Raw genomic sequence first — 17,261 nt, forward strand, 5'->3', positions numbered from 1 at the left:
AGGAGCACCTCAATACATAAGGCAACTGCTAACAGCTATAAAAGAGGAAATCGACAGTAACACAATAATAGTAGGGGACTTTAACACCTAACTTACACCAATGGACAGATCATCTAAAATGAAAATAAATAAGGCAACAGAAGCTTTAAATGACACAACAGACCAGATAGATTTAACTTATATTTATAGGACATTCCATCCAAAAACAGCAGATTAAACTTTCTTCTCAAGTGCACACAGAACATTCTCCAGGATGGATTACATCTTGGGTCACAAATCAAGCCTCAGTAAATTTAAGAGAACTGAAATCATATCAAGCATCTTTTCTGACCACACTATGAGATTAGAAATGAATTACAGAGAAAAAATGTAAAAAACACAAAAACGTGGAGGCTAAACAATACGTTACTAAATAACCAAGAGATCCCTGAAGAAATCAAAGAGGAAATCAAAAAATACCTAAAGACAAATCAATGAAAACACGACAATCCAAAACCTATGGGATGCAGCAAAAGCAGTTCTGAGGGGAAGTTTATAGCTATACAAGCCTACCTCAAGAAACAAGAAAAATCTCAAACAATCTAACCTTATGCCTAAGGAACTAGAGAAAGAAAAAGAAACAAATCCCAAAGTTAGCAGAAGGAAAGAAATCATAAAGATCAGAGCAAAAATAAATGAAAGAGAAACAACGAAGACAATAGCAAAGATCAATAAAGCTGAAAGCTGGTTCTTTGAGAAGATAAACAAAATTGATAAAGCATTAGCCAGACTCACCAAGAAAAAGACAGAGAGGACTCAAATCAATGAAATTAGAAATGAAAAAGGAGACGTACAACAGAAACCAGAGAAATAAAAGGCATCCTAAGAGACTACTACAAGCAACTGTATGCCATAAAGTGGACAACCTGGAAGAAATGGACAAATTCTTAGAAATGCACAACCTGCCAAGACTGAATCAGGAAGAAATAGAAAATATGAACAGACCAATCACAAGCACTGAAATTGACACTGTGATTAAACATCTTCCAACAAACAAAAGTCCAGGACCAGATGGCTTCACAGGCGAATTCTATCAAACATTTAGAGAAGAGCTAACACCCATCCTTCTCAAACTTTCCGAAAAATTGCGGAGGAAGTAACACTCCCAAACTTATTCTATGAGGCCACCATCACCCTGATACCAAAAGCAGCCAAAGATACTACAAAAAAAGAAAATTACAGACCAATATCACTAATGAATATAGATGCAGAAATCAACCACAAAATACTAGCAAACAGAATCCAACAACACATTAAAAGGATCATACACCATGATCAAGTGGGATTTAACCCAGGGGTGCAAGGATTCTTCAATATATGCAAATCAATCAATGTGATACACCATATTAACAAATTGAAGAATAAAAACCATATGATCATCTCAATAGATGCAGAATAAGCTTTTGATAAAATTCAACACCCATTTATAATACAAACTCTCCAGAAAGTGGGCACAGAGAGAACCTATCTCAACATAATAAAGGCCATATATGACAAAACCCACAGCAAACATCATTCTCAATGGTGAAAAACTGAAACCATTTCGTCCAAGATCAGGAATAAGACAAGGATGTCCACTCTTGCCACAATTATTCAACATAGTTTTGGAAGTCCTAGCCACAGCAATCAGAGAAGAAAAAGAAATAAAAGGAATACAAATTGGAAAAGAAGTAAAACTGTCACTGTTTGCAGATGACGTAACACTATACATACAGAATCCTAAAGATGCCACCAGAAAACTACTAGAGCTAATCAATGAATTTGGTAAAGTTGCAGGATACAAAATTAATGCACAGAAATCTCTTGCATTCCTATACACTAATGATGAAAAATCTGAAAGAGAAATTAAGGAAACACTCCCATTTAACATTGCAACAAAAAGAATAAAATACCTAGGAATAAACCTACCTGGGGAGACAAAAGACCTGCATGCAGAAGACTATAAGACACTGATGAAAGAGATTAAAGATGATACCAACAGATGGAGAGATATACCATGTTCCTGGATTGGAAGAATCAATATTGTGAAAATGACTATACTACCCAAAGCAATCTACAGATTCAAAGCAATCCCTATCAAATTATCAATGGCATTTTTTATGGAACTAGAACAAAAAATATTAAAATTTGGATGGAGACACAAAAGACCCCAAATAGCCAAAGCAGTCTTGAGGGGAAAAAATGGAGCTGGAGCAATCAGACTCCCTGACTTCAGACTATACTATAAAGCTACAGTAATCAAGACAATATGGTACTGGCACAAAAACAGAAACATAGATCAATGGAACAAGATAGACAGCCCAGAGATAAACCCACGCACCTATGGTCAACTAATCTATGACAAAGGAGGCAAGGATATACAATGGAGAAAAGACAGTCTCTTTAATAAGTGGTGCTGGGAAAACTGGACAGCTACATGTAAAAGAATGAAATCAGAACACTCCCTAACACCATACACAAAAATAAACTCAAAATGGATTACAGACCTAAATGTAAGACCAGACACTATAAAACTCTTAGAGGAAAACATAGGAAGAACACTCTTTGAAAAACACTCATAGCAAGATCTTTTTTCATCCACCTCCTAGAGTAATGGAAATAAAAACAAAAATAAACAAATGGGACGTAATGAAACTTCAAAGCTTTTTCACAGCAAAGGACACCATAAACAAGACGAAAAGACAACCCTCAGAATGGAAGAAAATATTTGCCAACGAATCAACGAAGGATTAATCTTCAAAATACATAAATAGCTCATGCAGCTCAATATTAAAAAAACAAACAACCCAATCCAAAAATGGGCAGAAGACCTAAATAGACATTTCTGCAAAGAAGACATACAGATGGCCCAGAAGTACATGAAGAACTGCTCAACATCAATAATTATTAGAGAAATGCAAATCAAACTACAATGAGGTATCACCTCACACCAGTTAGAATGGGCATCATCCGAAAATCTACAAACAACAAATGCTGGAGAGGGTGTGAAAAAAAGAGAACTCTCTTGCACTGTTGGTGGGAATGACACAGCCACTAAGGAGAACAGTATGGAGGTTCCTTAAAAACCTAAAAATAGTGCTTCCCTGGTGGCACAGTGGTTGAGAGTCTGCCTGCCGATGCAGGGAACACGGGTTCGTGCCCCAGTCCGGGAAGATGCCACGGAGCGGCTGGACCCGTGAGCCGTGGTCACTGAGCCTGTGCGTCCAGAGCCTGTGCTCCGCAACAGGAGAGGCCACAACAGTGAGAGGCCCGCGTACCACAAAAAAAAAAAGAAAGAAAAAAGAAAAATCTAAAACTAGAATTACCATATGATCCAGAAATAGTACTATTGGCCATATACCCAGAGAAAACCATAATTCAAAAAGACACATGCACCCCAATGTTCATTGCAGCACTATTTACAATAGCCAGGTCATGGAAGCAACCTAAATGCCCATCAACACACAAATGGATAAAGAAGTTGTGGTACATATATACAATGGAATATTACTCAGCCATAAGAAGGAACGAAATTGGGTCATATGTTGAGACGTGGATGGATCTAGAGACTGTCATACAGAATGAAGTAAGTCAGAAGGAGAAAAACAAATATCGTATATTAACGCATATATGTGGAACCTAGAAAAATGGTACAGATTAACTGGTTTGCAGGGCAGAAATTGAGTCACAGATGTAGAGGACAAATGTACGGACACCAAGCGGGGAAAGCCGTGAGGGGGGTGGAGGTGGTTGTGTGATGAATTGGGTGATTGGGATTGACATTTATACACTGATGTGTATAAAACTGATGACTAACAAGAACCTGCAGTATAAAATAATATATATTATTCAACTCAAAAAAAATAAATAAACACTACTTTGTAATAAAAGGAAAACGTTTTTCCTCGACCTGATCTAGTTCTTTCTCTAATTTCAGGAAAGTGAGTGAAAATGCAGTAGAACCCTGAAAAAAAAAAAAAAAGAAAGTGCCTGCCACAAAAAGATGTTCAATAATTATTTGATGAATGAGTACATCAATGAATCTGCCTTGTTTTTTTTCATAGACAAAGACTAGACACCATATTGAGTTGGCATATATAACATACCCTACTTATACATCACTAGTTCTAGAAAGCCTTTCATACTTCCCAAGTGGGGGTTAACTGCTCTCAACAACACCCTGGAAGCAAAATACCAGTGTATAAAATGTTTAAATTCTGCCTGTCTTGCACATCATCCTAACAACAAACACAGTGCCTTGTGTATAAGAGGTACAAATATTTACTACTTGTATTTCAGTATACACATTACTATAGGATTACATATTTCCCTGCATTACTGCAAAGACTTACTTATTGTTGTAAAGATATCATACCTTCAGTAGTACTATACTAAGATGAAGGTAGCTATTTGTCTCCACGTTAAAGGCTGTAAAACCGTAAAATGAGTGAGAAGCGCTCACATTTGCACACAGACTCACACCCATCGAGCAAGGGTGTGAAACATGCAGAGATTACAGTACTAAGGTACATGTAGGCTCTGTCCAGCCCCAGAGCACAATGTTGTTCTTTCCTCTTTCTCTACATCGCAATGTGCTTCTGCTATGAGTATCTTTGACTCACTTTATTACTTTATCACCACACATTTCCTGCTATCTCTCTGCTTTTCTTTGTCATTCTATGACTTCACAATGTTTTCTCAACTTTTACAAGAAAAATTTTGCATTGCTGAAAGTGCAGTCTGCTTCTTCTAAAAATTATACAGAGATAAAGTGTTCTTCAGCTAGTTCCAGATTCTATACCTTTCAAAAAGTCAGAATTTCTAGACACATGGGACTTAACATGATAAGACAAAATGCCAATATTGTTGTTTTGTCAAAAGAAGAAAGCATAAGCCAAAAAATATATATGTTATATTTTTATGGCTCTTGAAATGTTACTATGCAATTTTTACTCAATCTAGCAAATGCTGCTGTATGAGGAGAAAATTATTTTCAACTTGCTGAGGTAGCAAGTTTCTTTTTATACCCCCTTTATGCTTGAGGCAGTCAAAGACAGGCAGTTAAAACTAGATTTATAGGTTATTCACCAAAAAAAAATACTGCAAATAGCACCTTCGAACCTGAAAACTTGCACAGTTTAACAGAATACACAGTCTTTTTTGTGTATTAATGACACTTTACAATATCAACAGAAGCAACCAGGTAATATGTAACATATTTTGAGACAGACGGTCAACAACACTTATTACATTTGAACATTATAACTTCACAAACAACATAAACCAAAGATACAATAACAAATGCTCATTAAAAAAACAGGAAATATTTCAAAATGGAAAGATGTCTCCAATAAGCTCTCCCCAAAACCAAATATAAAGCAGCTGGTTTCTTCTAGTGTTCTTCAGCACGGTCTATTATTCTGTTTCACCTAAAATGTGTCTTAATGTTTCTGATTCTTTCCAAAAGAGAGTACCAAGAATACATGTATATCAAAGTGGTAATGATGAAGTGTTTTATAATTCTAGAAAATAAAAGAATCCTGCACTTAGCACATAACCTTAGAAAGAACTACCAAAATTCTTTACAAATACACTTATGCCTAAGAGTTATGCTGGAATAATATGAGGGAACAAAACTTCTGATACCCTTTGCATAAACTCTTATGCATGACTATTACCAACAATATATTATATGAAGGTATAGTTATATTTATGATGCTACAAAGAGCATTTCTCACTTGAAGATTGAGCTCATTTACCAGCAATCTCCTGGGGAATTGGAGTGTTTCTCAGAAAAAAAACAAACAAGATAAGTGCAGGGGTGGCTACACAACAGGAATGTGACTTTCTTGGTCTTGATGTGTTTTGGAGGAAGTTTCTAGGTGATGGGATGTAAAAAACAGCTCTCCATCTGTGGGCAGGTCAAAAGCTAAGAATCAGAAATCCCAGCAAAATATCCTGAAGTTGTCCCACCTCTCTGGAGCAGCTATCTCAAGGCAATATGTGGAATAGCAGGGCATGCTCCTCAAGACAAGAGAACCATCACTTTATAATCTATGCTGCCATTGTGCATCTTCTTTTCTCCATTTATCCCATAAATAAATATTCTCCTCTAGTAGTGTTTTGATAAAGACATTTATACTTGTAGCCTTTCTTAGTTGTTCAAAGGTGAAACCAAGGGAGTGAAGTTTGGTATACACTTGGGCCAGAGGATATCAGTATGGGGGTAGTACCAGTAATCAAGGAGAGATAACTCCAAAAGGGAAGGTGAAATTCAAGGGTGACAAGATAAGAAGACCTTTATGTTCACCCTCTCTTACCCCTCCAACTTTGCCCTACCCACCAAAAAAAAAAAAAAAAAAAAAAAAAAAAACCACCTCAAAGCACAACCAAGTTAAACTTTAGATGTTAGAAACCCAGGGTTTCTTAGAAAATATGTTCTTTCAGAATAAAATGGAAACACACTACTTCTAATGCTTCCTTATGGTTTCTTCAACTCAAAACTGCTGGGTAAGGCAAATACATGCAACAGAGTGCCTTACTTTTTCAGATATTCTTAGACTTCAAAAAATACAGAATTAAACAGATTTTTAGATAAGCCTAATCAGCAATTAGGTGAACCACCAAAAGGTAAAGGTTTCTTTGATTCCAACAGCATCACTTCTCAGTATAAGCACCTATCTTTCCCAAAGAGGAAAGGAAATTTACACATCACAAAAAATGCTTTAATCCAATTTTCAATTTTCAAATGTGTTATATTTGACAAACAATTTAAATTAAACATGGTCACCAGGACTCAGTGGAAATCAGTACTGAATCTTTATTCCAGACATTTGGGCTGTATTCATGGTTCTGCCGCTTGTATCTCTGAGCAAACTGTTGATACCAGTGTTTCAGCTTCCTTATTTGCACACTGAGGGAGTTAAGCTATACAATCACTAATTCTATTAAAAAAAAAACTTTTTCAAAATTAAACACAGTTGATTATGTTTCCTTAACATGTTTCTATTAAAAAAAAATGTTCTGAAAGGCTTTAAAAAAAAAATCCAAAAGGTTAATAGAAGGACAAAATTCACCCTTAAGGAAATCTCAAGAGGAAAAAAAAAAAAGGCAAAGAGTGAAGTAAATCTGTTATGCAGACAAATCTAGAGTCACATATCTTCTCTCAGTAGTTATTCCATGCATATAAGTAAGCATTACAAAGGACCAATGTACGATTTCCTGCAATATTTACACATAATCACTATACTGGAAAAGTTTCTAGAACTTTTCAGTTCAGATCAGTAAACCTAACACCTTCCGTGCTACTGGCTACTAAGGAAGAACATTATTGTAAAGTCAGCCAAGGTGGCTCCTATTGGGAGTTACATTTTAAAATATAGATTTTTATGGGGGTTATAATGAAGATTAAAGACTTAAAAGAAAAAAATGAGCTCAAAAAATAACATAAACTAGAATATAGATCAGTCTATACAGATCACCTGCACCCCATGAAGATCACATTTTCAGAAACATAAGCTTTTCAGCACTCAATATTTCCCTAACCTGCTATTTTAGGTGAAACTGACAAAACAGATAATAATAGTTTAAGTGCTTTAGCATCTATTACTTTTGAGGTCCTGCAAATAATTGAGTACTAAGTACTAAAAAAATGATTTTGTCAGCGACAATAACAGAGAATCCCAAGAGTCAAAGGAAACTCAGGATGTCAGAACTGGAATGAGTTGGTCAAACTGCTCTATGGTCAAAAATTCTCCTTCCAGTACTCTTCTCTGCATACACCTTTGAGATTCTGTATGTTTACATAACAAATATCTACTTAAATATAAGATCTAATACAAGTCACGGATAAGACTGGGACATCCTCTTGTTTTCTTCACAAGTCTAGTAGGTTCAAGACCCATCAGGAATTATTCCCAAACTTGTAGATATATAGTCTTGTTAGCCCCACAGGTTTCTCCTGCCTTTATGAGTCCCTGCCACACAAAAGGAGCACTCTAAAGTAAGAAACACGTAAACAGATAAACTGCAACACAAAGTGGCAAATGTCACAATATAACATTGCTGAGGGTTTATAACAAAATAACAAAGACAGGAAGAACACTAAGCTTGGGTAGAGACCCTGGTTAGAGAATTCTGACTGGCAGGAGCATGGGCATCCAAGGTCCATTTCTATTAGACTTTATCAAGAATATACAAGGTAGGAGATAGGTTCAAGATGGCGGAGTAGAAGGACGTGCACTCACAACCTCTTGCGAGAGCACTGGAATCACAACTGCTGAACAATCATTGACAGGAAGACACTGGAACTCAGGAAGAAAGATACCCCACATACAAAGACAAAGGAGAAGGCACAATGAGACGGTAGGACGGTCACAATCACAATAAAGTCAAATCCCATAACTGCTGGGTGGGTGACTCACAAACTGGAGAACACTTATACCACAGAAGTCCACCCAGTGGAGTGAAGGTTCTGAGCCCCACATCAGTCTTCCCAACCTGGGGGTCCGGCAACAGGAGGATAAATTCCAAGAGAATCAGACTTTGAAGGCTAGGGGGATTATTTCAGGACTTCGACAAGACGGGGGGGAAAAAGAGACTCCACTCTTGCAGGGCACACACAAAGTAGTGTGTGCATCGGGACCCAGGTGAAGGAGCAGTGACCCCATAGGAGACTGAACCAGACCTATCTGCTAGAGTTGGAGGGTCTCCTGCAGAGGCAGGGGGTGGCTGTGGCTCACCGTGAGGACAAGGACACTGGCAGCAGAAGTTCTGGGAAGTACTCCTTGGCATGAGCCCTCCCAGAGTCCGCCGTTAGCCCCATCAAAGAGCGGGGCAGGCTCCAGTGTTGGGTCGCCTCAGGCAAAACCACCAACAGGGAGGGAACCCAGCCCCACCCATCAGCAGACAAGCAGATTAAACTTTTACTGAGCTCTACCCATCAGCAGTCCCTGCCATCAGGAAGCCTGCACAAGCCTCTTAGATAGCCTCATCCACCAGAGGGCAGACAGCAGAAGCAAGAAGAACTACAATCCTGCAGCCTGTGGAACAAAAACCACATTCACAGAAAGATAGACAAGATGAAAAGGGAGAGTGCTATGTACCAGATGAAAGAACAAGATACAACCCCAGAAAAACAACTAAATAAGGTGGAGATAAGCAACCTTCCAGAAAAATAATTCAGAGTAATGATAAGTGAAGATGATCCAGGACCTCAGAAAAAGAATAGAGGCAAAGGTCAAGAAGATGCAAGAAATGTTTAACAAAGACCTAGAAAAGTTAAAGAACAAACAAAGATGGACAATACAACTGAAATGAAAAATACACTAGACGGAATCAATAGTAGAATAACTGAGGCAGAAAAACGGGTAAGTGACCCGGAAGACAGAATGGTGGAATTCACTGCCACAGAACAGAATAAAGAAAAAAGAATGAAAAGAAATGAAGACACCCTAAGAGACCTCTGGGACAACATTAAACACAACAACATTCACATTATAGGGGTCCCAGAAAGACGAGAGAGAGAGAAATGACCCAAGAAAATATTGAAAGAGATTATAGTCCAAAACTTCCCTAACATGGGAAAGGAAACAGCCACCCAAGTCCAGGAAGTGCAGAGTCCCAGGCAGGATAAACCCAAGGAGAAACATGCCGAGACACATAGTAATCAAACTGACAAAAATTAAAGACAAAGAAAAATTGAGAACAAAGAGGGAAAAACAACAAATAACATACAAGGGAACTCCCATAAGGTTAACAGCTGATTTCTCAGCAGAAACTCTACAAGCCAGAAGGGAGTAGCATGATATACTTAAGGTGATGAAAGGGAAGAAACTACAACCAAGATTACTCTATGTGGCAAGGATCTCATTCAGATCTGATGGAGAAACCAAAAGCATTATAGACAAGCAAAAGCTAAGAGAATTCAGCACCACCAAACCAGCTCTACAGCAAATGCTAAAGGAACTTCTCTAAGTGGGAAACACAGAGAAGAAAAGGATCTACAAAACACAAACCCATGACAATTAAAAAACAGTAGTAGGAACACACATATCAATAATCACCTTAAACATAAACGGATTAAATGCTCCAACCAAAAGACACAGGTTCGCTGAATGGGTACAAAAACAAGAACCATATATATGCTGTCCACAAGAGACCCACTTCAGACCTACGGACACATACAGACTGAAAGTGAGGGGATGGAAAAAGATATACCATGCAAATGGAAATCAAAAGAAAGCTGCAGTAGCAATACTCATATCAGATAAAATAGACTTAAAAATAAAAAATGTTGCAAGAGACAAGGAAGAACACTACATAATTATCAACAGATCAATCCAGAAAGAAGATATAACAATTATAAATATATATGCACCCAACATAGGAGCAGCTCAATACATAAGGCAATTGCTAACAACTATAAAAGAAGAAATCGACAGTAACACAATAATAGTGGGGGACTGTAACACCTCACTTACACCAATGGACAGATCATCCAAACAGAAAACTAATAAGGAAACACAAACTTTAAATGACACAATAGATCAGATAGATTTAATTGATATTTATAGGACATTCCATCCAAAAACAGCAGATTACACTTTCTTCTCAAGTGCACACGGAACATTCTCCAGGATAGATCACATCTTGGGTCACAAATCAAGCCTCAGTAAATTTAAGAAACTTGAAATCATATCAAGCATCTTCTTTTCTGACCACAATGCTATGATATTAGAAATCAATTACAGGGGAAAAAAACGTAAAAAACAAAAACACATGAAGACTAAACAATGCGTTACTAAATAACCAAGAGATCACTGAAGAAATCAAACAGGAAATCAAAAAATACCTAGAGACAAATGACAACGAAAACACAACGATCCAAAACCTATGGGATGCAGCAAAAGCAGATCTAAGATGTAAGTTTATAGCTATACAAGGCCTACCTCAAGAAACAAGAAAAATTTAAAATAAGCAATCTAACCTTACACCTAAAGGAACTAGAGAAAGAAGAACAAACAAAACCCAAAATTAGTAGAAGGAAAGAAATCATAAAGATCAGAGCAGAAATAAATGAAATAGAAACAAAGAAGACAATAGCAAAGATCAATAAAGCTGAAAGCTGGTTCTTTGAGAAGATAAACAAAATAGATAAACCATTAGCCAGACTCATCAAGAAAAAGAGGGAGGGGACTCAAATCAATAACATTAGAAATAAAAAAGAAGTTACAACGGACACTGCAGAAATACAAAGCATCCTAAGAGACTACTACAAGCAACTCTTTGCCAATAAAATGGACAACCTGGAAGAAATGGACAAATTCTTAGAAAGGTATAACCTTCCAAGACTGAACCAGGAAGAAACAGAAAATATGAACAGACCGATCACAGGTAATGAAATTGAAACTGTGATTAAAAATCTCCCAAGAAACAAAAATCCAGGACCAGATGGCTTCACAGGTGAATTCTATCAAACATTTAGAGAAAAGCTAAACCCATCCTTCTCAAACTCTTCCAAAAAATTGCAGAGGAAGGAACACTCCCAAACTCAATCTATGAGGCCACCCTCACCCTGATACCAAAACCAAAGATACTACAAAAAAAGAAAATTACAGACCAATATCACTGATGAATATAGATGCAAAAATCTTCCACAAAATACTAGCAAACAGAATCCAACAACACATTAAAAGGGTCATACACCATGATCAAGTGGGATTTAACCCAGGGATGCAAGGATTCTTCAATATACGCAAATCAATCAATGTGATACACCATATTAACAAACTGAAGAATAAAAACCATATGATCATCTCAATAGATGCAGAAAATGCTTTTGACAAAATTCAACACCCATTTATGACAAAAAAAACTCTCCAGAACGTGGGCATAGAGGGAACCTACCTCAACATAATAAAGGCCATGTGTGACAAACCCACCGCAAACAACATTCTCAATGGTGAAAAACTGAAACCATTTCTCCTAAGATCAGGAACAAGACAAGGATGCCCACTCCCATCACTATTATTCAACATAGTTTTGGCAGTCCTAGCCACAGCAATCAGAGAAGAAAAAGAAATAAAAGGAATACAAATTGGAAGAGAAGAAGTAAAACTGTCACTGTCTGCAGATGACATGATACTATACATAGAGAATCCTAAAGATGCCACCAGAAAACTACTAGAGCTAAACAATGAATTGATAAAGTTGCAGGATACAAAATTAATGCACAGAAATCTCTTGCATTCCTATACACTAATGATGAAAAATCTGAAAGAGAAATTAAGGAAACACTCCCATTTACCATTGCAACAAAAAGAATAAAATACCTAAGAATAAACCTACCTAAGGAGACAAAAGATCTGTATGCAGAAAACTATAAGACACTGATGAAAGAGATTAAAGATGATACCAACAGATGGAGAGATATACCATGTTCCTGGATTGGAAGAATCAATATTGTGAAAATGACTATACTACCCAAAGCAATCTACAGATTCATTGCAATCCCTATCAAATTTCCAATGGCATTTTGCACAGAACTAGAACAAAAAATCTTAAAATTTGGATGGAGACACAAATGACCCTGAATAGCCAAAGCAGTCTTATGGGAAAAAAACAGAGCTGGAGGAATGAGACTCCCTTACTTCAGACTGTACTACAAAACCCACAGTAATCAAGACCCTATGTTACTGGCAGAAAAACTGAAATATAAATCAATGGAACAGGACAGAAAGCCCAGAGACAAACTCACGCACCTATGGTCAACTAATCTATGACAAAGGAGGCAAGGATATACAATGGAGAAAAGACAGTCTCTTCAATAAGTGGTGCTAGGAAAACTGGACAGCTACATGTAAAAGAATGAAATCAGAACACTCCCTAACACCATACACAAAAATAATCTCAAAATGGATTACAGAACTAAATGGACACTATACAGTCTTCGACATAAATCACAGCAAGATCTTTTTTGATCCACCTCCTAGAGTAATGGAAATAAAAACAAAAATAAACAAATGGGACGTAATGAAACTTCAAAGCTTTTGCAAAGCAAAGGAAACTACAAACAAGACGAAAAGACAACCCTCAGAATGGCAGAAAATATTTGCAAAGGGATCAATGGACAAAGGATTAATCTCCAAAACATATAAACAGCACCTGCACCTCAATATTAAAAAAACAAACAACCCAATCCAAAAATGGGAAGAAAACTTAAATAGACATTTCTCCAAAGAAAACATACAGATGGCCAAGAGGCACATGAAAAACTGCTCAACATCACTAATTATTAGAGAAATGCAAATCAAAACTACAATGAGGTATCACCTCACACCAGTTAGAATGGGCATCATCAGAAAATCTACAAACAACAAATGCTGGAGAGGGTGTGAAGAAAAGGGAACCCTCTTGCACTGTTGGTGGGAAAGTAAATTGATACAGCCACTATGGAGAACAGTATGGAGGTTCCTGAAAAAACTAAAAATAGAATTACCATATGACCCAGCAATCCCACTCCTTGGCATATACCCAGAGAAAAGCATAATTCAAAAAGACACATGTGCCCCAATGTTTATTGCAGCACTACTTACAATAGCCAGGTCATGGAAGCAATCTAAATGCCCATCGACAGATGAATGGATAAAGATGTGGTGCATATATACAATGGAATATTACTCAGCCATTAAAAGGAACGAAACTGGGTCATTTGCGGAGACGTGGATGGATCTAAAGACTGTCATACAGAGTGAAGTAAGTCAAAAAGAGAAAAACAAATATCGTATATTAACACATATATGTGGAACCTAGAAAAATGGCACAGATGGACCAGTTTGCAGGACAGAAATAGAGACACAAATGTAGAGAACAAACATATGGACACCAAGGGGGTAAAGTGGCAGGGGCGGGGGTGCGGTGGTGGGATGAACTGGGAGATTGGGATTGACATATATACACTAATATGTATAAAATGGATAACTAATAAGAACCTGCTGTATAAAAAAGCAAAATTCAAAAATCCAAAAAAAAGAACCTTCAAGGTAGTGAGCTCCCTGGCATTACAAATGTACAGAAACATAAGATGCAGTTTACCCACCCTTAAGGATCTTAGAGTCCAAAAAACAATTTAGTATGTGTTTGGAAATCAAAATATTGAGACTGGCCTTTCTAACACAGGTGGGATCATGTTGGAAAGCAGTAAAAGACTGTAAACGAATTCATACAACTAGTTTGAAGAACTAAGGGTTAATCAAACGAAGAATGGGGAAAAACTCAAAGAGTGATCCGAGATTTTTCAGGATAGCGTTGTGAGGTAAACAAACTGAATGTAGAAATTCCAGTTAGAAGAACAATAATAAAACTGAAAAAGGTGAGTTTTTAACGCTACAGTTTGTTATGTCAATGGTGTTCTAAGCAAAAACTGTCAGAACAGTAACAGTTAAAAGCAAAAACTGTCAGAACAGTAACAGTTAAAAGCACCAGAGCTGGAACCAGCCCCTCTGTGCTCACCATTCAACTCCACCACTTTCCAGTTATGTCATTTTTTTTGGAAAGTTACTTAACAATTTTGTGCCTCAATCTCTTCACCTGTAAAATGAGGTGCCAGTAGAGCCAGGCACAGCGTCTTCAAAACACAGGTGTTACAGCCCTCTAATCAAAAATTTCATTCACAAAATCAAATCCATTCTTTAGGCACTTGTAGGCTCCATAACCTGGCCACAAACTTTTAAGGTCTTAATCTTCACTGGACCCCCTTCTACTTCGAGGAACCATAGGGATCTAATATCAATTCTGCAAACCAATAAGCACTTTCCTACCTCTGTGCCTCATCTCCAGCGGCTCTGTATCTACAAAGCCTTTTCCTCACCATCTCCCAAAGCCCACTTCTCCAGGAAATTAACTCTCCTTCCTCTCCAATTCCATACCACATTTGCCTGCACCTCTGTACAGTTTACCACTATTTCCCGTTTTTGTGTTTGTTGTTTTAATGCCTCCTTCCCCTCTTTTCGCTAAGATAGTGAACTTCCAGAGAGCAGGGGCAAATCTTTTTCAACCTCCTTCCCACCCTTCATCCCAGACTGTGCCCATGCAGGCCTGTTAAAGCGTTAGTAAATTAAACTGGATGTTTACAACCCTAATGGCCGAAGTTGCAGAAACTGCTTAATTCGCATAAATTTTTTTTATTGTTTTCAGATCCTAAAATCTTGACATGTCTTTAAAAATCCGAACACCGTCATCTTTTCAAGAAAACTTCTACAGAGCATCCACACGAGTTAATATGGTCATTCTCAGCTTCAGAAGTTGTGTGTGTGCCGCAGAGGGCGGCTTTCCCCCGCTCCGTCCTGTACTTTGTAATAAAGAGGACGGAGAGGCGGCCCGGCAACAGCCCGGGCTGTGCTGTGCCCTCAACTTCCCGCGGGCCCGCGGGCTCCGGCCGTGCTCGTCCCTCTCCGCCGCACTCCGTTCTCCAGCCCTCGCCTCCTCTCGTCCAGCCGCGGCAACAACCCCCGGAGCGGCGCGGTGGCGCTGAGGGTCCGCCCGCGCGGCTCGGCTCGGGCCTGCGTCGCCGCCCGCCCCGCCGCCCTGCCCGCGGCCCCCGGCCTCTCCCCGGCGCGCCGCCCGCCTCCCGGGGCCCAGGCCGCGCCGCCACGCCGAGGGGAGCTGGGGGACTCGTTGGGCTCCGCGTGGCGCCGGGGGCGGAGCCGGCCCGGAGGGCCCGGGGAGAGGCCGGGGGCGGGCGGCGGCCTCCGCCTACCCCGACACGCACCCCACCGCCCCAACCCCAACCCTACTCCGGCCCGGCCCGCGCCCGCGGCCGATTATACTCGCCACTTACCAACCCGCCTGGGACAACACCGCGCCGGGGACCTCGGCCATGGTAGCTGCTTAGGCCGGGGGTGGTGGGGGGCTCGGGTGGGGGTGGGGAGAAGGCCTGCTGCTTGAGACCAAAAAAAAAAAAAAAGAAAAGAAAAAGAAAAAAGAAAAGAAAAGAAAAAAACTCCTCTGGTCGGCTCTGCAACTGGGCATGCTCAGTGCGCCCGGCGCTTCCGCGTGCGGGTTCCGCTAGCCGCGTTTTCCAAGCGGCCGCAGGGGCCGGCCTGGCGTGAGGCTGCGAGGTTGTGGCGCGCCGACAGCGGCGATTCGCCTAGGACAGGCCGGGTCCTGCAGGTCGGGGCCAGTTTGTCGGTAAGGAGCACGGCACGGCCTCTCCGCCGAAGGCGGTTGCTTTTCGTTCGGGGTCACTTTTCTGAGTTGCACACCGTGGAAACTAGTGGGGCGGTTCTTTGTACAGCAGAAAGTAAGGCACCGTTTCCAGCGCCCACAGGCGGCCACCTCCGAGAGGGCAGGACAGCGCTAGAGCTGAAACGCTCGGGCGGTGGCGGAAAAGCGCTTCCAGTTAAGCGCTAATACGGCCACATTTCGTACAGGGAAAGTCAAAGTAAGGGTGTTCCCAGTCCACTCCACACAGGAGAAAAGTTTACTTTCTTATTAAGATTCGCTCCATTTGCTCCCTTTTTCGATCTGCCCGGATACAAAGAAAAGAAATATAATCGGATTTTTTCGTCTCCCCACAGCTAAATCGGACTGTCCAACTCCCACACTGCAATAAAAATGAATGGGTCAACCCAGGGAAAACCTGCGCTTAAGGGATATGGGGAAATCGGGTAGTTCTGTCGGTGCTTGTTTTTCCTGTCGTTCTCCCACTGGGCCCATCCAGGTCCCGGCACGGCCCTCTGATATTGGCACGGGCACTGCCAGGCCCAGTCCCCACCCGCCGCTTGCCGGTGCCCTTCTTTGGCTCTCCCGGGGACTGAAGCGTAGGGGCGGCTCTCGAGTGGGCATGCGCGGCGGCGCCGCAAGCCGCGCAGGAGACACTCCAACGCGATTGGGCGGCCGAGACTCACGCCAGCCAATCGGAGGAACAGGCGGAAGGGGAGCTGGGCCCGGGAGACGCTCACTGAGAGTTTGCTCCACCCTCACCGGTTTTCCAGTCTTGTGGCTGCTGGGGAGAAACATTCTATCGAGTGGCTCTGGTCCCACGTGGCAAGTCATTTGGGGAGACTGTTAAAACCTTCAACCCTATGGCGGGGGCTGCCTCATCAACGTGGACTTAGAGCAGAGACTGCGGAATTGGGCAGAGCCGCTCCTGGGACTGCGGAGGAAACTGACAGTTAAGGAAGAGGATAATTACACTGGGTGGAGTTAAATTCCTTAATGCAAAATTTTTTCACGATGCTTTG

At 40.2% G+C, this 17,261-nt stretch overlaps 1 protein-coding gene across 2 annotated transcripts in view; it reads right to left on the bottom strand.

Annotated features, from left to right (window-relative positions):
• Window positions 1-16,211, bottom strand: part of TDRD3 (tudor domain containing 3) — a 200,800-nt gene extending 184,589 nt beyond the window's left edge. Inside the window, exon 1 of one of the 2 annotated variants that reach the window (XM_082675520.1) lies at window positions 15,857-16,211. In XM_082675520.1, the coding sequence (XP_082531646.1) occupies window positions 15,857-15,897 (41 nt within the window). In that variant the 5' untranslated portion in view covers window positions 15,898-16,211. The remainder of the gene's footprint in view (window positions 1-15,856) is intronic. The other variant, XM_082675521.1, reaches the window with a different exon arrangement.
• Between the last annotated feature and the right edge of the window lie 1,050 nt (window positions 16,212-17,261).

This window comes from Grampus griseus (genome assembly GCF_964374135.1).
Source record: "Grampus griseus genome assembly, chromosome: 18".
In the NCBI taxonomy this organism is placed as follows: Eukaryota; Metazoa; Chordata; class Mammalia; order Artiodactyla; family Delphinidae; genus Grampus; species Grampus griseus.